This window comes from Apaloderma vittatum, unplaced genomic scaffold (genome assembly GCF_000703405.1).
Source record: "Apaloderma vittatum isolate BGI_N311 unplaced genomic scaffold, ASM70340v1 scaffold17381, whole genome shotgun sequence".
Taxonomy (NCBI): domain Eukaryota; kingdom Metazoa; phylum Chordata; class Aves; order Trogoniformes; family Trogonidae; genus Apaloderma; species Apaloderma vittatum.
In genome coordinates, this window is record NW_009697551.1 from 18,898 (window position 1) to 40,863 (window position 21,966).

General features: G+C 52.3%; 1 protein-coding gene across 1 annotated transcript; it reads right to left on the bottom strand.

Moving 5' to 3' along the window:
• Positions 1-15,919: 15,919 nt before the first annotated feature.
• RPL3 (ribosomal protein L3) lies at positions 15,920-21,747 on the bottom strand (the record flags this gene model as incomplete). The annotated part of the gene is made up of 9 exons (XM_009877693.1): positions 15,920-16,027; positions 16,453-16,572; positions 17,005-17,100; positions 17,599-17,700; positions 17,971-18,131; positions 18,540-18,726; positions 19,834-19,969; positions 20,841-21,009; positions 21,555-21,747. Coding segments are annotated over 9 exons (1,209 nt in total), but the record flags the coding sequence as incomplete, so codon positions are not given.
• Between the last annotated feature and the right edge of the window lie 219 nt (positions 21,748-21,966).

Sequence of the window (21,966 nt, forward strand, 5' to 3'; positions counted from 1 at the left end):
CGGTGATGGGCCATTTTCATATTTGTGGTACCAGCCACAGACCTGTGTCAGACCCAAGTTGCAGAGTACCGTGAGCAACTAAGAGCACCTGGGATAACCTAAACCTGACAGTGTACACAGGTCAAGGAGAGCGGGCAAGGACCAATACTTCTGACAGTGGCCAGCTGGAGGACCTCAGCACAGGATTCTGCAGACTTTGCCTAGGAAGTCTGTGTTCTTACTTCTCAGGGGCCCTGCCTTCACAGATCTGGTGAGTTGAAATGAGAAATGAGCAGAGCTCTGGGAAGAAAGGCCCAGAGCAGCAGTCCTACCGAACCATGAGTACCTTCTGTAACTATGTGAACCATGTCCAGAAGAAGAGCCTGTTAGTTTGGCTGTGATGTCTTCAGCGACCAATCTCAGCCATGTGGCACCTCACTAGGTGCAAGCACATTAGGGGCTCATTGGGAGCTCTATGGGAAATGGGAAGAAGACAGAAGAGTTGCAAGCAGTTGGACCCAGTGAGGCTCAGACTGTTGCCAATTTTCTCAAGAGAGGCTCAGCTGCGCAGCACTCGGGAATCCCAGAGCATGACTGGGCTTGCTGGTTGCCTCCTCAGCAGATGTGACTGATGAACGGTTTGGCTGGAGATTTGGGCTGTGGTGGTGCCCCAGCTCCACACCTTCCTGCCTACATCCCCTTGCCAACAGTGGGCAGATTGGGCATTTGCTCTGGCAGTTCAAGAGGAATAACCTGCCAACATTTCAAGGTGGGCACAGACGTCCAGGCCAGGGTCCACCCATTGGTGTGAAGAAGCAAATGAGAGAAGAAACAAGGAGAAAAGGCTGCATGATGGAACAAGAAGGCCAAAGCATGTAGCCATTTTTATCCTTGGCCTGGGCACAAACTCTTGGAGCAGGAGAGGGATCCTTGCTCTGTCCAGAGGAGCTCCAAGAATACCCCTCTGGTGATGGAGAAGACCACAGCTGGAATCTAGTCCTTTTAGGAAGGGACTTTTGAGCACAGCTTCCAGTGAGATGACGTGGAGATTACTCTGTCCCCTGGGTTCACCAGCTTACGTCACTCAGTTTATGGACAATACTGGGATGCCCGGGCAAGGACTGCTGGTCCCTCAGGCACCCCAGCAAAAAAAAATTGCCCATCCTTGCCAAAGGGAAGGCTGAGGAGAGTGTGGGAAGGGGGGGGTGACTCATCCTCAAAGCCCAGGTGGCTGTCCTAGCCGAGGGACACCTGAGGGCTTCCGGTGTGGCAGGAAAGCAGCGAAGGGCAAACATTCCCGGCGGAGCCATGTGGAATAGCTGCAGGAGAACAAGGGTTTCCCTGCTGCATTGTGTGCCTCCGCATCTGCGAATCTCATCAAGCCCAGACGGTAGAGTGAGCTCATAGTCAGGATGGAAAGGCAAATCCACAGGCTTTGTCTGCCCTGAAGTCCCCTCCAGCCACTTTGGCTCCCTGAGGTGCTGCCAACGCTGAGAATTGAGTTGCTACCTGCTCATTCCACCACTCATTGTGGGACAAGGGAATAAGACGGTCCTCAGCAAGCATGCTCTTGAAGGTATAGACATCCCTTCAATAGCACCAGTTGTTGCCCTAAGGATGCTTTCCGCTACACGGTCACCTCCCTGCCACAGCACTCCTCTGTGTCAACACCTCCGGACACCAAGTGATCAGGGGAAAGCATGGGGAGAGAGCACCCAGGAGAGCAAAAAGAAGCAAGGAGGGAGAAGAAGGTACAGGTGAAGGCAGTGGAGATGATGGCACAGAGGAGGGAAGCTGGAGACAACCAGGGAAAACTTGGAGCTGGGTTTTGGAGAAGTAGTTGAGATGGAGGTGGAACCACTGCTAATGAATACTGTATGCGACCTGGCAATTGACATAGATTGTACAGCAAGATTAGAGGTCATGGAAAGTGTATTACAAGCCCTGCATTGCTTTTATTCACTGGAGACTGTTGGAAAAACAAGCAGGAAGGCAGCACAATGGGTCCCCCAGCTACCGACATCTCAGTGCACATTTGAAAGACAATGGAGAAAACGATTAACTCCAAGAGTCCTCTATCCTGTCTCCAGTAAGATGCATGCCTTGTTTTGCCTGGCTAGAAACTAGCTATCAAACAGACAATGCCAATTAAAAAAAAAAAAAAAAATCAATCCACAACAAATCACTTAGAAATTTCTTCAGGGGAAAAAGGGGGTGGGGAGATGGGGAGAGTGATGCAGCCACTGGGATTAAGCACAGCCTGAGTAAATTGGGCCTTCAGCAGATGTTGACTTGCAAGGAAAAGCAGGTTTGTACACAGCCTGGTCCTAGATAAGGGATGCTTTCAGGCTGTGGCCTGGCTACTAGTTCCCTGGTGCTGATGAGCAGTCGGGACTGCAGAGGTGTCCCACCTGGCCACTCAGAGCTGCAATCCACGACCTGGTCTGCGAACACCACATCTCCATCCCAGGAGAGGAAAGGGCTAAAAATCCAAGCACTGCAAGGAGAGGTCTCCTAGAGGAAGCTAGGGATGCAGGAGCTCGGAAGCATCCATCTCCTGCAGAGCTGCAGCCAGCTGGCCATGCTGGGAGGCCATGCATCATCTGCCCCCTCCCAGATGGGAGGGTGGGCAGTGGACTCGGGCACTGGGGAGCAGTGAGGAAGGTGCTGGGGATCTGCAGCCCCTCTTCCCACTCTGACACTTGGCCTTAGCTGAAAGAACAAGGTCAGGAACATCCTTGCTTGAGGTCTCTTGAGGAGCGAAATTTGCAGCCTGTCACCTACCTTAATTAGATAGATTATCTAATTAAATTGCTCTTCCATCATTTTTCTTTTTTTATGGTAACGGATGGTGGCTTCCTTTCCCAGGAACCAGGAAAGATGTGCATCTCTTGTCATGTCGCGCCACATCTCCATTCGTGACCACATCCTCCCTCTCTGTGGATAACCGTCAGCAGTTCATGGTGCTCTACCAAAGATTTTAAAGTTCAATCACATTTGTCTGACAGACGAGTGGAAGGACCCTGAGGGACCGTGCCACCTTCCCTGCACGAGGTGACCTGAATCCTTCAAGAGTGACTTGTCTACAAGACAGAGGCCGAGAATTTCAGACACAGCCCCTCAGGACTTCTGATCCCCATGCTGGCAGAGCTTCCCCACACCTCCCTGGGAAAGCACCTCTGGGATTCGCAGCTGACTGGAGCAATGGTAAACTCCCTCTCTGATGGGCAGTGGAATTGGACAGACTAATGTGCTTGTAAGGTCCCTCAAAGATGAGAAAGGCCTGGCATGAGGTACAGGCTGACCGCTTGCTTCTCCTACTGCCATGAATACACCAGCCTGTTTGCTTTTCCAAACCTCCCAAAGCCCATCGTATCATCTCCATGGCCTCTCCCAGGCCAACAATCTCACCCCTCTGCCATTATCCCTCTCCTTGAGTCAGTCCTGACCCACATGTACCCTGTTTACCCAGGCTTGGAAGGTTTAAATCGTCACTTCTTACGTCAAAACTAAAAATAGGCGCAGGGGGAAACAAGCACTATAGGCAGAGAGAGGCTAAGGAGAAACAGCAGAGGTAGGAAGAGGTATGGGGTAACCCTCCTGGGAACACCTGCTGCAAGTGAACCCCCTCCCCTCCACTGCTCTCCATGGAGCCCTGGGAAGGTACCGTCACATCTTGGCTCTGGAGGAGAGGGGATATCCTTAACATCACTTCTTAAGGTATTCTGGCCAAGCATCCGGTCCCCTCTTCCTCTCCCTGAGTTCCTGTCCTCTGCAGTGAGCGGTGACCTCACCTCGCTCAACGGGTTGTTGAATTCAGAGGTATGAGACCTCCCCATGGTCCCTTCTAGGCAGCAGGCTACTTGGTTCATTTCCTAAGTCTAGAAATAACCTGTTGTGTTAGAAGATCCTTCACAATTTTGTAATTAGCCTCCTCAAGGGTGCTATGTTTACTGCTTTGACTCAATACCCCCTTCCTCCTCCTGTCCCAGCCTGGAATGGTCTCAGCCCCTAATTTAACCATGGGTTGATGGGATGCTAAGAGGTTGCAAACAACAAGGGAGTCTCCAGTTGAACAGTTCCTCCTCCTTGGAAAACAAAGCTTTAAAAAGTGTGGGGAGTTTTTTCCACTTCCTACCTTTTCAGCTCTCCCTGCTGTACCTCAGCAATCCATTTCCATTGCCCTCTGTCCTTCCAGCTTGCTTTTGGGGATACTTCTGTCCCTGCAGGTACTCTGAGCATTTAGTCCCTTTTCAGCACGGTCCTTGAAAGAGAAGCCTTCCCCTATCTGAAAACATCCCTGCTCTAACCTCTATTCGGCCCACATCATTGTCAATGTCCCTTTACATGTTTCCCCTCCTAGCCCTGCTCCTGTACATGTGTGACATCTCCCAGGTGCTGCAGAATGTGCCTCCATTCCTGGCTCTGAGATTCACCAGCCCTGGCTATTTCCTATTCACCAGGAGCATCTTAGCTTGGTGATTGCCAGCCCTCCTGTGCTCAGCAGCCTCACGCCACTCCACCACCTTCCCCAGGAAATGCCGTTCAATATGAAGAACAGCAGGGCTGGATCCTGCTTCCAGATCGGCATTTATCTCATGCCGGGCTCCATCCCGCAGTATCCAACACACATCCTTAAACCTTTTGTATTCTGCATAAACATCTTTGCCTAGATCTTCTAAAGGGCCGGGCAAAAGAGGAAGCAATCGTCTACAAAGATTTTGCGTCATGGTCTTATCCACTCATCCTTCACAGATGCTGACAAGTCTGATTATGTGACACCGCGTGAGGCAGGGGCTGCTCAGAGAGCAAATCGAGATGGGTAGGTTCCGAATGTGCTGCAAAAGGCCCATGTGTGTCAGTGACAGACACAGAACCCCAGTTTCCTTCTTCCTGGGCCTCCAGTTCCCAGCTGGGTCTCGCAGATCATCCCACAAGTCACCCCACACCTGCAGCATCCTCCCATGAACCACCCGACCCACCATGGCTTTCCCCACCGTGGCAGAGCTGAGCTCCTGGACCCATGTACGGGGAGTGACCATGGTCCATCCAGAAGGAAGAGCAGGTGTGGATAAATTTGGAGCATAAGGATGTGGAGGAGGACTCACAGCCTGGCGGAAACCAGCTGCTGGTGTTGGAGTAGCTCAGAGGAGAGGCAGGAGGAGCAGAACGGTGAAAAGCAGGAGCTGGGGGGAGACTTGGACAGGGAAAGGGGGTGAAGCCGGTGAAGAACATCTGGAGATGTAAAGTGAGGTCAGGTAATTCCTCATATAGCAGTTCCTGAGCCACTCTGGGAACAGACAAACAAGGCTTTCCTTCCTCCTGGCTTCCTCCTCCTCGGCAGCTCTCCTTTTCGGGAGAGGTGGCCAGCCAGACCACTCCTCCTGCATCGCTGGCTGCATCCCTCGAGGCGACTCACCTGGCCCTCGCTGAGCACCACAGCTTCACACCTCCATGGCTCACAGCAGGCCGTGCCGATGGCATGGGCACAGGGGTCCTGCTGGGACCCACACAGGACAAAATTGCAGGTGATGCCCTGGGGTGGAGTGGAGTGAGTGAGTGGCAACCAGAGTTGCTTTGGGCAAAGACTGCAAAGCACCTGCTCTCCTCCCAGCACGGTGAGGTCACAGCTGTTATTTTAGTCTGAGAATACACAGAAGAATAGACGTGAAATCTCCCTGCAAAGCCGCAATGGGCACTTGACCAGGTGTCAGCTCCAGGGCTGGCGAGCCTGAGTGGCGGTGCTATTTTAGGGATGTATTCTTTCCCTCTGCTGGGGCTATTTTTGGAAGCTGAGTGGGTACCAAAAAGACCCGGATATGTTGCAGATAAGGGACCGATGACATTTCGGTGCTCATGTTCCAGCCACAAACATGGCTCATGAAGGCGGATCCTGGAAATAGCATCACTCCTGGCAGCAGCAGCAGCATCCTGGCTGTGCTGCCCTTGCTGCAGGCAGCAGGTAGGGGTGCCCTGAGCTTCCCCCCCAGCAATGCCGCTCCACAAGGCTCCACGGTTCCTGGTGCTCTGCCAGGCATCAGCAGTGTCCTACAGCATCACTGAGGCTCACAACGTTGCTGATGGGAGATCCTTCCCTCTGGCTCCTGGAGCAGGTAGCCATGGGGACAGGGTTATATGGACCATGGGGGCCTATGTCTGACGGGGTTGAGGCAGGCTTTTGCTCCTCAGCCACAGAAGAGTCAGAGATGTGAGTGCTGCCCTTGGTAACACATAAAAGGCATATCTTTGCTGTAGGCAGCTGTGGTACATGGTTGTTTCCTTGGAATTAGGGATACAGGTACTGGATGGGAGGAATTTCCTTGGCACAAGTGAGCTGGAGAGACAGCTATGTCCGCTGCCATTGCTCTTTGCTGCTACATATGAGGCCAGGGCTTAGCAAGCTCTGCAGCCCAGCATGGCTGGGACACTTGCATCTCCCAGGGCCAGGAGCTGGGAGACCCAAGGGCTTTTCCTTGTACCAGAACAGTGGGTTCCCTGCCCCACATGGAAGAGCCCTTGGCACTTGAAATGTGGCACTGCTGACCTGCACCTTCAGCAGCAGAAGTACATAGGGGCTTCCTCAGGACTCAAAAGTTGCCACGGGTGGGGATATGGACAGGGGTGCCTTGTGTCTCTGCAAGTCAGAGACTTGCATGCTCCTCCCGGCTCTGGGTGGGACTGGCACCCTGGCCCTCTCATCTTTGTACTCAGAGTTTCCATTTGTGCCCTTAGGACAGAGGGCCTGTTGTGCATGCAGGGTGTGGGGACAGACCCCCCGGCATTTTGGGGTGGTGGAGGGGAGAGCTTTGAGGCAGCAGCAAAGCTGGTGCCCACGCCCCCACCATGCACTGCTCTGTTCCACAGCCGCCCTCACTCTGCCACAAAGCTCTCGCAGCAGCTGAGGCCAGCATAGAGGACATCCCCCTAGGTCACCCTCCCAGGGTTTCTCCATGCTAAAACCATCAGCATTGGCTTACAACTGCCTCCCCTCCCCACTATGCCCTCCAGGGCTCAGGCTGAGTGTGCCAGAGGGGCAGGAGGTATGCTGTAAGCTGGGACTGAAACAAATTGTCCTGGCCGTCTCAAGTGCAAGCCTGAGTCTAAGCCCTTCTGAATCTCCGTCTTTGTTCGCCTTGGTGGCGTCAGCAGCTCTTCGCTCCCTCTAGGAGATGATTCTGCTTCCGTCGCTGCCGTTTCCTGTGTTTCTCTTCCCCCCTCGCTCCCGTAGAGCCAGGCAACACCAGCACAAAAACAGGATTCGAGCTGCTGGAGAATTACCCTGATAACAATGACCAAGGAGACAGTCCGCTGGATGGGACCCTCCCTGGAGCCAGACCGAGCGGGGCCCCCGGCTGGCTCACACCAACCTTTGGCACCCCCTCTTCCCTGCCCCTGGGGGCTGCTGGTGCAGGGAGGGGCTTTCAGGCAGGGGAATGAGCAGCCAGAAAGGGGGAATACTGGATGATCTGCTGCCCACCAACATGTCCTTCCATCCCCATGCCTCTGCCATCATGGCCTGGCAAAGCAGTTCTGTCACTGTTCCCACAACAGCTCCCATCCCCACCAGCAGTCAGCACAGCAGCAGGGACAATGCGTTACTCTCTCCTGCCAGCTGAGCTCCACCTTCCAGGGGACAGAGTGGTTTTTGGGAGCAGCCAAAGGCAATTGTGATCCAGGTTCATCCGTGAGCAGAGTGGAAGGCAGCTCTGGCTTGCAGGCAGGACAGAGGGCTATAATGCCTGCGGACATTCTTCCATGCAGCAGTAGCCCTGTACCTGTGGGTCCATCCTTCCACCCCAGGTGTGCCTGAGGGAGAGCTGGGATTGCTTAACATCCCAGATGGAGTTCCGAAACTCAGGGCCCAAAACTGTCGCCTGGATCTTCTGAAGGAGGTCCCATCACCAGCTGCTGGCCACTGCTCCCTGCCAAGAACCTGCTGCCCTCCCAGTGCACTGGTGGAGCCGTGGGGAAGAAGCATCACCTGCTTCGCTTCGTGCAAAGCCGGCCAGCACAGCTGAGGCAAGGGAAGAAGGAGCCTGAGCGAGCCCGTCTGACAGTGCCTGAAGCGAGCTCGGAAGCACATGCACAGACTGATCTGTTGGCAGGTCTGGAGGCAGCGACAAACGCTGGGAAGGAGCTGCAGAGTGAAAGAGCAGCTGGAACCCAAAGAAGGCACATCTGTAGCCTCGCTCCAGCTTGTTAAACAAGCCGGGTCCATGCATGCACGGGTGTCTGCGCCGCCCTCCCCCTCGCAGGTGCTCACTCACCCCTAACTGAGTGCTCCCGTCACTTTGCACGGCGAGGACCTGCAGCTTGGGGGCCTCAAAAACTGACTCTAGGCAACAAAATCCAACTGACTGACATCACCCCTGCCCTGATGGCCTGTAAACCACACTGTTGTGCTGCACTTTAACTGGGCATCTGCTTCCCACAGGGACTGCGGCAGTCTTGGAGGCGGTGCAACGCAAGGGATGCCCTGCAGATAGAGGAGGTGAAAGAAGCCCTGTCTGCTGCAACACTCAGCAAACGTCAGTGTTGCAGCGCAAAACTGGAGCAGGACACTGTCTCCAGCCTTTATTGACCCCTCTGGTCTTAGCTGTTCCAAGGGAGGTGATCACTGCCCTACTCTACAGATGCCCAGCAGATGCCCAGGACCTTGGAGCAATTGGTGGGACCAAGACCAACCATAGGCATGAGTCTTCTCTGCCAGAACTAGGGATTGTAACCCCCCGGTTACCAGCAGTGCTGCTGATCCATAAATTCCCGGTGAGAGAGGAAAAGCTGACTTTTGGCCAACACAGGAGGCCTCTGACCAACAGAGGCAGGAAATAGCTACGGTGAGCGATAAATAAATGGTGCAACTGAAGCTCTGCCTTACATGGTCTTCGTGGGAGTTATTCTTTGTTTTTCAGGTTGGCTATTTATACTGTGGAGTGTGAAAATGATGTCAGCAAAGTTTCTGCTCTTCACCACAAAGAAAACCAGCCCCAGGAATTTTTGCAGAGCTGAAACCTCCTTGAGCAGCAAGAGTCAGAAGCTGTTTGCAAGACTGGCAGATCTGGCGGGAAATCCCATCTGCCATGAAAATCCCGAGGAGTCTCCTCCACTTACAAACATTCACACCCATCTAGGCTATGGCTCTGCCCTTGTAGAAGTCCATCCTGTCTGAGATGGACTCAACTCCCTCCCAGAACATCTGCAACCCCTTCTCAGATTCTCCTTTCTCACTGTATTTCTTTTTTGCCCCCTTTTGCTCTATCTTGTTCTCCATCACAGCCTTCAAAGCTTTCAGCTTCAGGCTGCTCAGCACAATGGTGTTGCCCCACATCTGCCCCGGGGGACAGGGAAAAAAACCTTCCCCTTGTGGGGCTTCACTGCTCTCATGGAGAAGTCCAGGAGGTAATTTGGAGAGTCAAGCTCCCAGCCCAGCTGTCTCCATGCTCACATGAGGTGGAAGAGCACCAGTCCAGTCCGTTAGAAGAAGGTCCACCGAGCTCAAACTCAGCCTGCTCAGTGGTGGATGGCAAGTAGCAGTGGCCACGCTTTAGAAAAGGAAAGGAGGAATCCACCCCTCCTTCCCACCACATCTGTCCCGTGCAGTCAGTAGCGGCAATGACAAGCCCACAGGAGCTGCTCAGCAGCCAGTGAAGACTCAATTGTCGGCCCCGGTGCCCGCAGGCAGGGGCGGTCGGTGGCGGGTTGGGAAGGGAAAAGCCAACAGGAGTTCAAGGGTTGCCGGTGTACTTGAGACGAGAAAAACTCTTGCTGGTGACACATGCGTCAGGTGTTTCCAGACGATAACAAAACCTGCCTGAGGTCATCGATATTTAATTAGCAATGGGCTTGGTTAAACATTATCCTGGGGCAGGAGGGAGGGGAAAAGCACTGAACTGAAGAAAGAGAATTAACTCTTTGCAGAGAAAGGGAAGAGGGAAGGTTGCCTATAAGGAGAAAGAATCTCTGCATTTGGACCCCATCAGACTCTGACATTAGGTTGGCTGGAGGGCAGGAAAACTTTGGGGTACACATCTCTTGGGTGTCCAAGAGAAAGAGGTGCTTTGTCCCATGGAAACAAAATGAGCTAAAATTGGAAGCTCCTGCACCCCAACAGCCCTGAGGCGGCCAAGCACAGCTGCTGGAGCAAGACACTGGTGGGTGGTGAGGCCAGTGGCTCATCTGGTTTCCCCATCAGAGCCGTCCCGGCCACGGCTGTGCTGGCGGCTGGGGCACTGCAGCGCTTTCTCTCGGATGGCTGAGTCACTGCTCTGCTACCTGCACGAGTTCACACCTGGGTCCCTGCCTCACCACTGTCTCCTCTGTTTCCTCTGGCAGCTGAGCCCCTGGCACCCATCCCTGGCTCAGCGCCCCTGGGGCAAGGAGGAGGAGGGAGCCATGGAGGGGACACACGTTACCTAGGGTCTCCCTTTGGGAGAAAGGCTCAGGTTGAAGAAGAAGAGAAGCCAAAGGCTCGGAGTGGGAGGGGATGAGTGCATTTTAGCCCTCCAAGCACAGCTTTACACGCCAGCGTGGTCCAGAAGGAGATACTGTGGAAGTCTGGCTCACTGTGGGGTGCAAGAAGCAAAGCAGCATGCAGTGGACGGGGAAAGACGTTGCCAGGGGAAGTGAACTGCCTTGGGGCTGCAGCTCTTGGATCCTCATGCTTCCTTCCTTAGCCCTGGCCGGCGCCAGGCGGGAGCTGTGTATGCACAGAAAAGGAGGGGGACAGGTTGCACGTAAGAAGCCAGGATTAATGGAGCTGGAGCATCCTGGTCTCTGCAGGTGCTGTGTGTGGTGGCGAAGGGAAAGCTGAGGACTCCGAAACAGGGAGCTGGCAGCCGACTGCACGGGGTGAAGGGCTGCTGCAGCACCTTGATACAGAGCAGGGCAGAACCCAGACAAAACAGTGCCGAAATCCCTCTAGCATCAACTCCACTTCGTCCCCTCCACAGCCCCTCACTGTCCCAGTACTGCTCCCTGCCACCTCTCCCCTCCTCTAAAATCCCCTCTTGCCTGCCCCAAACCTGACACCCATAATTACCCCCGAGATCACAGGGACCTGCTGAAAGAGCAAGTGTGAGACAGGTCGGGGGGGGATGACATGAAAAACAGACACAGCTCCTGCCTGCAGCCAGGCCAACATGCCGCGCCTGCAGCCCCCGGCACCGGGGACACCTGGGGAAGGTGATTGCCCCGAGAGGGGAGCAGGAACGTGCTTGGGAGACAAACAGGACAGCGCAGCCTGGCTTGGGATGTGGTCAGCCATGGCTTCCCTTGACTGGCCCACAGAGAAGCCACTCTTGCTTGCCAGTGTCCGGTTGCTGGAGGGATGCTCTTGCTTCACCCCAAGCAGAGCATCAGACATGGCTTGGGTCCTCACCGAGATCCCTCAGAAGTGGAAGAAGGAATGAAGCTGAAGTGGGGAAAGTGCTACAGTCCCGATCACCCCCTATACCCCTCATCCATGAGCTCTGAAAATTGAGAGGGGTGGCAAAAATGAGGAAATCCCCCATTTCAGGGCATGAGTAGCAGCAACCCCCCAAGTCTTCGAGCAAAGGAAGAGGCTGCAGCCCTGGACAGGGCGGAACAGGGCGGCAGATGCAGGGATTTCATCTGCGAGGAGCGAGGAAATGTCTTGGAGATGTTTGATCTTATTGTATGGAGGGAAACGGGAGTGGGCGTCCAGCCTTGCTGGAACCAAACAAAGATTATAAATACCTCCCGCCACCAACAGCTCCTTGCCGACCTGGCCCACCAGGGCCCCGGTTGCTGGCTGATTCCCAAGGGGAAAAATGAACCTCAGTTTCCATCCAGCCTTCAAACATGGCCATAAATCTGGGGGAGATTTGTCCCTGTGGGATGATGTGAGTGTGAGGAGTCCGTCCCACCAGCTGTATGCATGGGCAGTAACAGCCCTTATTGGCTTGATTCAGTCACTACTGCCACCGGTGTCAACAAAGTAGTAAAAATACATATTTAAAAAGCCCTGTGATGTGGCAGCTGGGCGTGAAGTGATTCATTTTATTGGGGCTGGTGACAGCCTTGGAGAGGTGTCCCTATGTCCCTTAGGGCACAAGGCTGGATCTGAGCACACGCCTTTTCCCACTTGACCTTGAATTCGGTGTCACGGGCGCTACCTAGAGTGCTGCCCAGCATTGGGGTGCTTTGGGACTGGCAGGAGGATGAGCTGGGGACCCCAGCACAGCAACTATCACCTCTGGAAAGGGAGGGCAGCCCTGTGCTGCATTTTGGGGAAGTATGGAGGCGAGAGAGGATAAATTTAGTCTTCCCCATTGTGCCCAGTGGCTGGGATTGCCCAGCGCCATGCTGGGGCGAGGGGATGAGAAGACTTCCCAAAACTCACGTGAGCTCCTATAAGCCCTGCGCCTGGCTGGGGAGCAGCGCTGCACCGGCTCCCCTGACACCTAACAGCGGAGAGGCCAGGGTGGCCATAGGCATGTGGGAACTTGGGCTTTGCCTTGGCACAGGGAGCTCAGGGTGTCTGTGGGGCTGCGGTTCCAGAGTAGGGCTGCCTGCTACCCTGCTCGCCCCACGCAAGGAAGGTCTGACCTCCATGGGGACCCAATATCCCTGCTGCATCCATCCCGCCTCGGGTCTCACAGGCACTTCTAAGGGTTGGTAAGAAGCCAGAGAGTTGTCAGGTACAAAAGCAGTCCTCAGGCCGGGGAGGCTGCAAATCAAACACACGCTGTGCTCGGGAAAGCCCAGGGGAGGTGCTCCAGCAGAAAAGCTGCCTCGTGGTGCATGAACCTGGCCACGGGTCCCCTGGGGCACTTTCGTCAGCCCCTCTCTCCTGTCAAACATCCTTGAAGCTCCCTGCCTGTCACTGGGATCAAAGGCATGGGCCGGGGTGAGGGGAGTGGGTGTCAGCTGGGCCACTTGTGAAGCTGATTGCAGGAGCCAAGACCTCCAACTTGAACCCGCTTTTCCCCACCCCCTGAGGCATCCTCACACGCTTCTAATGTCTCTGCTCCAGCGTTGCAGCTGTGTCTTGTTTCATCTCCAGCGAGGGAAAAACAGCAGTGCTGAAGCCAGATGCGCCCTGGGAAGGCTGGAAAAAGCAGCCTCCCCCCACCTTCTCTGGGAGCACTGGGTCCCTCTCCCCTGCCTGCTGGCAGCTGGGGAGCACCGGGTGCTGGGGTTGAAACCCAGCCCTGCTTCCCAGCCACAGCCCTCCCAGCACCAGCTGGGACAAGGCATGTTCCCACGGTGCCCTGCACTATTTCGGCAGGGTCAGGGCTACGCCTGTGCTCCCGTGGCTCTTGGGTTCGTCCAAGCATCACCAGGGTGCAGGATCTTTTTCTCAGGGACAGAGATGTTGTTGACCATTTTGGAGCAGGGAAGATGCTCTCAAGCAGCATCACCATGGCACCTGCGCTGCAATGGGGTGAGATGATTGTGATGAAGCAAAAAATCTCCATGTTAAGAGAAGGTTTTAAAAAAAGAATACATAGGCCACCCTAAAACCAATATCTGGGCTTTTAGAAGCTGCTGGACCTGCGTATGACCTGCACTGATTGCTGCCTATTGCACAGGGCACTGTCCCCAAAACAGTGGATGGATGCTTTGCAGAAGCAGGGAGGCTTGGGGGACAAGAGCTGTCAGGCAGACCCAGGCACTGAGAGTGGGAAGCTTTGTTGAAGCCACTTCGGGATTCCCTTGCTCTTCCTCCCCCACCTGCACAGCTTTGCAGGGACCTCCCAAGCCTGGATCCTGGGAGCTCCCCAGCAAAGTGGTCAGGTGGCATCAGGAGGCTTCAGAAAGCCCTTAGAGGAGCCAAGAGAGAACACAGCGCGGGTGACCTGGCCTCAGCTCAGAGAAGGTTTTTCTCCAGACCATCCCCACCAGCAAACCTGTTGGGGGCACAACATCTACAGAGGGAGGAGCGCCACCTCCTGACGTTGGGTGTCCTTTTGTCCCCGGGATGGAATAAGATTAAAAAGTGCTTGTGGTGTGTTGGAGTTTTTTTGTGGTTTTTTTGTTTGTTTGTTTGTTTTCCACCTAGTGTTTCATCTGTCAGCAATCACTGCTTCAAGAACAAACCAAACCAAGTCCGGCACTGGGGCCGAAGCTCAAGCAGCTCCTCCTGCCAGACACGTGCCAAGCATCTTCAATAAGGACAGCGTTTCTTCGGGACTGCTTCCTTCCGCTCAGGTGCTAATTTGACTATAAATTCCCTTTGCTACCATTCCCCTTCAAAATACATTCACCAGCTCCTCAGCCGAGCTCCCATCACACGGTGCGATTTTGTGAAATGAGGTGGCTTTTACAGATTTTCATCAAGGCAGTACACAGCTTGTCACTGAAGCTCGCCCCCAACACATCCCAGTTTATCCTGATAACCCCAGTTCCCTTGGATGCCCCGGGCAGTTTGACAGAAGCAGCAGCAGCAGACAGGGCTGGCTCAGAGCCATGCACATACCACCAAGCCAAAAGACCACCTAAGGCTTACTGACAGGCAGGAAAACCTCACTCTTGAGAGCTGCTCATGACACTGCAGCCTCAAGCCCGATTGAGGTTGGAAATTCCTTCCTTGCATCAGGGGAATACCAGTATGAGGCTCTTCTCTACCCACCTGCTGATTCGAGACTTGTGGAAAAAAAAAAAAAAAAATTAGCTGGTAAAACCTCTCTTGTTACATTTTGGCTGAAATCAGCCAGCAGGTTCATGTGTTAAATGAGCCAGCCAACTTGTGCAGTCATCAAGTCTGGTTTCTAGGGAAACAAGGTAAATGTTTTTCCCTCCTTCTTGCCACCTTTTAACTCTTAGAAGGTTCTCACGCATCGCCACAGGAAATATGCTCTATGTCCAGATTCCCCCCTTTCAGCAAGAGCAAACAGCATCAAACTGGGCCTATACAGGAGCAGCGCTACACTTCTGCGTGCAGATTGGGAGAGTTATTGCCTCCATGGCTGCCACATCTCCAATTATGGTCAGCGAAGGGTACGCCAGCGCAGTTATCTAAATTTACACCAGCCTTCAGTCAGGCCACGGCCTGAGGCGCAAGTGACCTCACTGCTGCAAGCTGGAGGCCGATGAGCACTGAGTCCTTGGGGCCGCCGCCGCAGCTGCCTTTCTTGGTATAAGGGATGCTTGGGTCCGGATGGGTGTTCTGCACAGAGTCTGACTCTGCATCTTCTTTGCCCTACCCTGCCAGCCCCCCGTCAGCAACACCAGCCAAGCCACCCCCCCTCAGCAACACCAGCCAAAACATCCCTCCAGGAGCATTTTGATGCACCAACACATCAGCAGCAGCGCTTGCTGCAGCTCTCCCTGCTCCTCCTCAAGGAGACTGAAGTCACCCTCCTCCCCTCCCAGGTGGGCCTGACCATCACTGGGCAGAGCCTTTCAGCAGGCATTAAAAATTGGCTTCAGGATTACAGAGCTGCTGGGAGGTCAGAATTTTTCATGTTACCCACTGCCTTCTGCTGCTCTCAAGGACAGCAACAAACTGCATTTTCAAATAGCGTGCAGGTCGCACCCTTTGTCATCAGAAGGAAACTGGAGGGTTTCCATAGCAACGGCCAGCACCAGCCACCTACTTGGAATTTAGTGATGTTTCAACTGTCTGAAGTAGCTTCATGGATTTTAAAACCCGTTTGACTTGAAGCTCTCTAACCCTGCAGCAGAGGACTAATACATGGAGTAACACCTCAGGAATTGCAAGGACATTTAAGTTTTCTTACTGTCGCTTTACTATTTTCACATGACCAACCAGAGAAGCCCTGCTTTGCCTCAAAATTTTTGCCCTCCGAAAGCAGTAATGACAGCTTCTTTCTCATACAGGAACCCTGTGATGAGCTGGATGCTCCTGAATTTGGGCTTTACTTCCTTCTTTGGTTTGCTTGGTCCCATGCACAGGGCCTGCAGCACGAGTATCAGCCTTGACACAGCTACATATAAACCAAAAGGCAAAGTTCCCTTCTTTAAAATATTTATTTTTGTTTGGTCTGAGAGCAAACAGGCTACAGGACCCTTCCACACATTAAGCCGTCTCCTCTTTTGCAATACGATCTTTCTTGAGTGGTCCCTAAAAAAAAAAAAAAGGAATTATGTAAACAGCACTCTGCACCAAAGACCACATCACATCCCAGTTATAACACTGTAATTTCTTCTCCTCTTGTTGCAGAAAAATTAAGGCAGAAAAAGCCCTCAACACTGCAACCCGTTGGAAATCACAAACCCCCATCCCCATAGCTACTGGTTTTGGGGGAAAGCTGAACTCGGCACAGCATCGACGACTTCACATGCAGCAGCAGCAAAGAGATGCTGGTGCCACCTTGTGGGGAAGTTCCACAGCAACTTAACTGCTCTCTGACCCCTCGAGGGCCTCACTCCTGGGACTCCGAACTCGCTTTCTCCAAGATTGGCAGCCAAAAGGTCAAGCTACCAACTGCCATTAGGCAATATGGAGAGATACAACACGAAGCTGCCAGCTTCAGAAAGTGTCCTTACCATGAAAGCCTTCTTCTCCTCAGCTGTCTGGAAGCGGCCATGACCAAATTTGGAGGTTGTGTCAATGAACTTCAAGTCAATCTTCTCCAGGGCCCGGCGTTTGGTCTGCACAAGCAGAGACTGCAAGGAAAATGCCAAGTGAGCACAGAGCAGTACCCTTTCAGCCTGCTGGCTACCTCTTCTCACCTCCATGGCTAACACCTCCTGAGTTACTCTGACCTCACACCTCGGCAGCTGTTACCTGCAGGAGCACTTGTCAACAGGCCAACCTGTGCTTTTGGCCTTCAAGGCTGAGAGCTGGTGAGCTCACATCAGGCGAGCCCAAGTCTACCTGTCAGTGTCCTTACAGCCCAGAATTCTCAACCCTAAAGCGTGCCCTTCACCACACACAGCCCTGGACAGAATTAAATGAGGGGAGACTCTTCACACTACACCCCCCAACCCGAGGTCACCCATGAGGTGCGTTTGTGTGCCTGGGGCTTTTTTTTCTAGCTGGCTACACGAATCCCTGGCAGCAGCAAGCAGCACCTGACAGCTGGTTGCACAACTCACCTTGCGCAGGGTTAGGACCCTCTTCTTGGTCCCAACAACGCAGCCCTTCAGCATGATGAAGTCATTGGTCACCTCACCGTAGTGGACAAAGCCTCCCTGAGCATGGAGAGAACAGTCAGTGCTCTGTACAAAGCAGGACGAGTGACCACGTCTGCCTACAGCCTGACGTTCTCACACCACTTGAGGGGTCTCAGTCATTCCTAACTTCACCAAAATCCCGTTTCCAGGATTACCTTTCACTGGTTAAGTGTCCTGATAGAGCAATTTACTCGCTGCTTTAAGGCTTTTGCCAAGAACAGCAGCAACAAGAAGAGGCCAACAAAACAGCCAACGGTGCTGCTCTCCCTGCTGAATTATTCTTGACTTACAAGTATAATTTCTATGTTTGTTAACATGTCCCTGTGCTATTGCCACATACCAAATGCAAATAGAAAGTTGCACAAGTAAATACTGAGAATGACTAAGCAATTTCACCTCCCACAACAGTAGAGTTTTTATCTCAAGAGCTCCTCTCCAAATCATTTTCCGACTTAGACCAGTTCCATTTCACCTCACAAGCAGACTCAAGAGAGCTCCAGAGCTCCAACAACTCACCAGAGGGTTAATGCTCTTGTCAGACAAGTCATAATCAGTCGATGCATTGTTTTTGATCAACTTCCCATCCTTGATTTGGTAACCCTGGCCGATCTTGTAGATCTAAAAAGGTCAAGAATTTTTGCTTAGCGTAAGGAGAAAGGCCTTGACATCAGCCAAAATGCAAAGAAATCTACATAGGGCTGGAAAAAAACGTCTGCTGCATTTTGTAAACACGTGGCCATACAAGGACTTTATGGTTAACCAACATAACACGCTACGGTTATGGTCCCCAAGATGACATTCAAACAGAGCAAAACTCTGCTCTATTCACTGTCACGCAGCAAGCAATCATAGCCAGCTCTTTCTCGCCAGCAGTTCAGGGACACAAACCTTCTTATTGATTTCAGTCCGATGGTGATAGCCCTTCTGACCAGCCCTGGCCACAGAGAAAGCCACACGAGCAGGGTGCCATGCACCAATACAGGCCACTTTGCGCAGACCCCTGTGAGTCTTGCGGGGCAGCTTCTTGGTGTGCCAACGACTGGTAACACCTGGAAGAAATCAAAGCAGCGCTGCTGTCATCAAGCTGAGATGTCACCCAACTGCTCAACTAGGTTTCAGGCCACTTCTCAACCTGCTGTCCGCAGGCAACAAAAGCAAAACCCAGACCCAGCATTCTTGGAATTATCCAGGTTTCCTGGTGAAGCACCCTGCCCCTCAACTGCCCATGCTCCCTTCCCAGCTGTCCCTGGGTTGTTCTCAGAAGGAAGGCAGCATGGAATGACTCCTCACGGATGTCAGGCGCTGTGCCCAGCGCTCATTCCATGGTCTCATCATCGAACCATGACAGCAGTATGGATTTACCTTCTCAGATCTTAGCACAAGCACTTGTGAAAACTCAAGGCTACAATCTCTTTGAAAACTGCATCTGATCATAAGGAGAACTTCCATGCACTTACCTTTATATCCCTTGCCCTTGGTGACTCCAATGACATCTATCATCTCATCCTGGCCAAAGACAGTGGACACAGGCACTTGCTGTTCCAGCTTCTCCCGGGCCCAATCCACCTTCTCAGCAACAGTGCCACCATTCACCTGGATCTCCATCAGGTGAGACTTCTTCTGTCTCAGGGGAAGCAAACGCATCTAGGACGGAAAGGATGAAATTTAGCTCCTGCTCTTCCAAGATGAGCTTCATATTAACTGGCCCAGTACGCTTCTAGTCTTGGCCTAATCTGCTTTTCTAATTAAACCCCTCCTTTTCCAAGATACACAACTTCAACATAACGAAGGGCCCTACATATTAAGGCATGTATTGTGGCTTAAAAGATTAAGTCACAGTATCTGGAAGTTATATAACACACACAGGACCAAAGTTCTCTAATCCCACAGACACCAACAATAAGGAAGAATTTTTTTAGTATGAGCGATGCTGGCACAGGTTGCTCAGAGAAGCTGTGAAAGTTCCAGCATTGAAAGTGTTCAAGGTCAGGTTGGAGAGGGCTTTGAGCAACCTGATCTAGCGAAAGGACCATGTGAAGAGTCAGACCAGGTATCTTTAAAGGTCCCTTCCAATCCAAGCCATCCCACAACTGATAAAGCTTGTCACACCGTAGTATCCTTCATGTAGGGCCACATTTAGAGTTACTTCTACTGGATTTCAGAGAGAAGGAGTATTACCTTTGGTGTCTAGTATGGAAAATTAATTCTAGTAAAATTAGCAGTGTCATAAATTGACATACTATCCCACTTACAGTCAACTGAAAAATTTAATTCCATCCGCCAAACAAGTCTGGCAGACCACTGACAGCTAGGGAGACACCACCAGACCCCTCAGTGTACAGCTCCTGCAGCTGAGCAACAGAAGTCACCAAAAGCCTCTGAGTGTTTGCAGTGCTTATAGAACGCAGCCTGAAATGATGCTTAACACATGAACCCCACAGTTCAAGTGTTCAGCCTGTTTTTATTCACAGCTGGAATTAAGAGAGCTCAGCTCTATTGGATATCAGCAGAGGACTGAGTCCAAGAAGTTCCTACTGTGGTCCAGTCCCTTTTGTACACTGCTTCAAAAGATTGAGTCACCTTCAAGCATCCTGTGAGCATATGCTTGGTACAGAATTGAGAGCCAGTATCTGTATTGTGCTTAACAGCATCTGGCTGCAGGGGAGGGCAGAAGTCTCCCTACAGACATGGGCCAAGTTCTAGGCTTGCTCTTGTAGCTGTTTCTAGTGATCACCTGAGTCCTGCACTTACCTGAGTGTGAGCCATGACTCTAATAACCTGGCAGTATTTCTTCATGCTATTGAAGTCTTTCTCCAGCTGCTTTTTGCCCTCCTCATCTTGCCATTTCTTACAGTACTTGGTGAAGGCCTTCTTCTTGGACTTGTGCCTTCAGGAGCAGAGCAGAGACAAGGTTTGGCTAAGCCCTTCATCAATCCCCTCAGGAAGCGGGGACGAGCGGAAGGAGCTGCCACCTCAGCTGGTTTCGGCTCATTGCCAGTGGAGTTCACCAGCAAGCGGAGCCTGGAGCTCATCAGGCAGCGGCACAGTTGCCAAAGCCGAGCGGAGCTGCCATAAATTCCAAAGCACATTAACATTCTCAGTACAGAAGACAAAAGACTGTAGAGAGACGTTGAACAATAACAGAAAAAACAGATCTTTAAAGCAATGGTCAGATGACCGCTATCTGCTTCAGAATACCGTGATTTCCCCTCTCGTAAGGTGTCACTGTAACACCCTTGAGATTATTATTGCTCTACTCTGACGTCTTTTCAGCCTACAAAGTTCATAAACAGCCTGTAAGCTCCAGACATGCTGGAGCCACACTCAGGCAAACGCACACGCTTTTGATCACAACAACAGTGCCTGGAACAGTCATCAGAAGCAACACTTGCCCTCCCCTTTCCTGAGAAAACAGGGCTACAGTCAGGACTCGACACTCAACAACAAGCGCCAGAGGCGATTTCCTTATGTCCGCCCGTCGAAGTATCATCACGTGTAGCCTGTTCAGGAGATCTCAGGCAAAAATCAACCAACACTGTCAGTACCCACACCAAGAAGCGCACCAACCAACATTCTGCTGTGACCCTCCCAGGGCCTTTCCTACCGCCTATTCCATTATTTGGCCAGTTGATCAAGGCTGAATACGAATGGCTGAAAAGCCTCTTCAAAAACCTGTACTAGTATGATTTGCAGCTCAGCAGAAAGACGTAAACCATGGCATGAGATTAAGGGAACAAGCAAAAGCCCTGCTCTCTTACCAGTTCTTGTAGAAGCGACGCTTGCACTCATCGCTGATGTGCTCAGCAAAGATGGTCTTGAAGCTACGGAGGCCACGAGGTGTCTGTACATATCCCACAATGCCCACGATGACCATTGGAGGTGTCTCTATGATAGTGACTGCCTCAACCACCTCCTTCTTGTTCACCTCTGGATGCAGACAGAAATACAGTACAACAATTAACACCAGCACAAGCCATTAAACCCGCCTGGTCCCCATGTGTTGCCTGGTCTAGTCGAGAGGTGGCGTCCCTGCTCATGACAGGGAGGTTGGGCTACATGATCTCTAAGGTCCCTTCCAGCCTAGGCCATTCTATGATTCTGATTCTCAACATCATCTGTTCTTTCTCATTTGATAATAAGCAAAAAACCAACCCACCAATCTACTTCTGTCCACCCATTAAGAAAAGGTGATCCTATGCTGTCTGTTAATAGTACAGCTAAACCAAATCATTAGGTCACTGCACATCTGAGGAACAGGATGGAAACAGCTAGACATGAAATTCTGCTGCTGAGACATCCCTCACATTGAAGCGGGAGGGGTCTGGGAGCTTTACACCCTACCCACTCAAACACTTTTGAACAGGGTGAAGGCAAGTTAGGATTAAAATCCAGAGCTGCTAACAAATAGGTCATCTTTCACCACTCAAAAAAAGAAAACCACCATCTCTACCAAAAAGCACATTAATACATACTGGACCCAGGTCTGTCGACTTCACGGACAATGTGAGTCATGCCGGCTTTGTAGCCCAAGAAGGCAGTGAGATGGACAGGCTTGCTGGGGTCATCTTTGGGAAAGCTCTTCACCTTGCCCCTGTGCCTGCTGCTGCGCTTGCGGGGCAGGAAGCCCAGAGACCCATGCCTCGGAGCTGAGAACTTGCGGTGAGACTGCAGAGAGAAAGCAAGCAATTTAGCACTCACTTCAAACACAAATATTATGTACATACAATGCATTTCACGTTCTAGAAATTCTACTCAACGCCAAGTGCTTGGCTTCCAATTTCCATTATAAGAACGCCATCCTCTCGCCCTACCTCTCCTTAACATCCCCTCCCTGTCACGCTTATTTTAGGCCATCAGCAAGGCCCATTCTAGCTGCGGACCCAC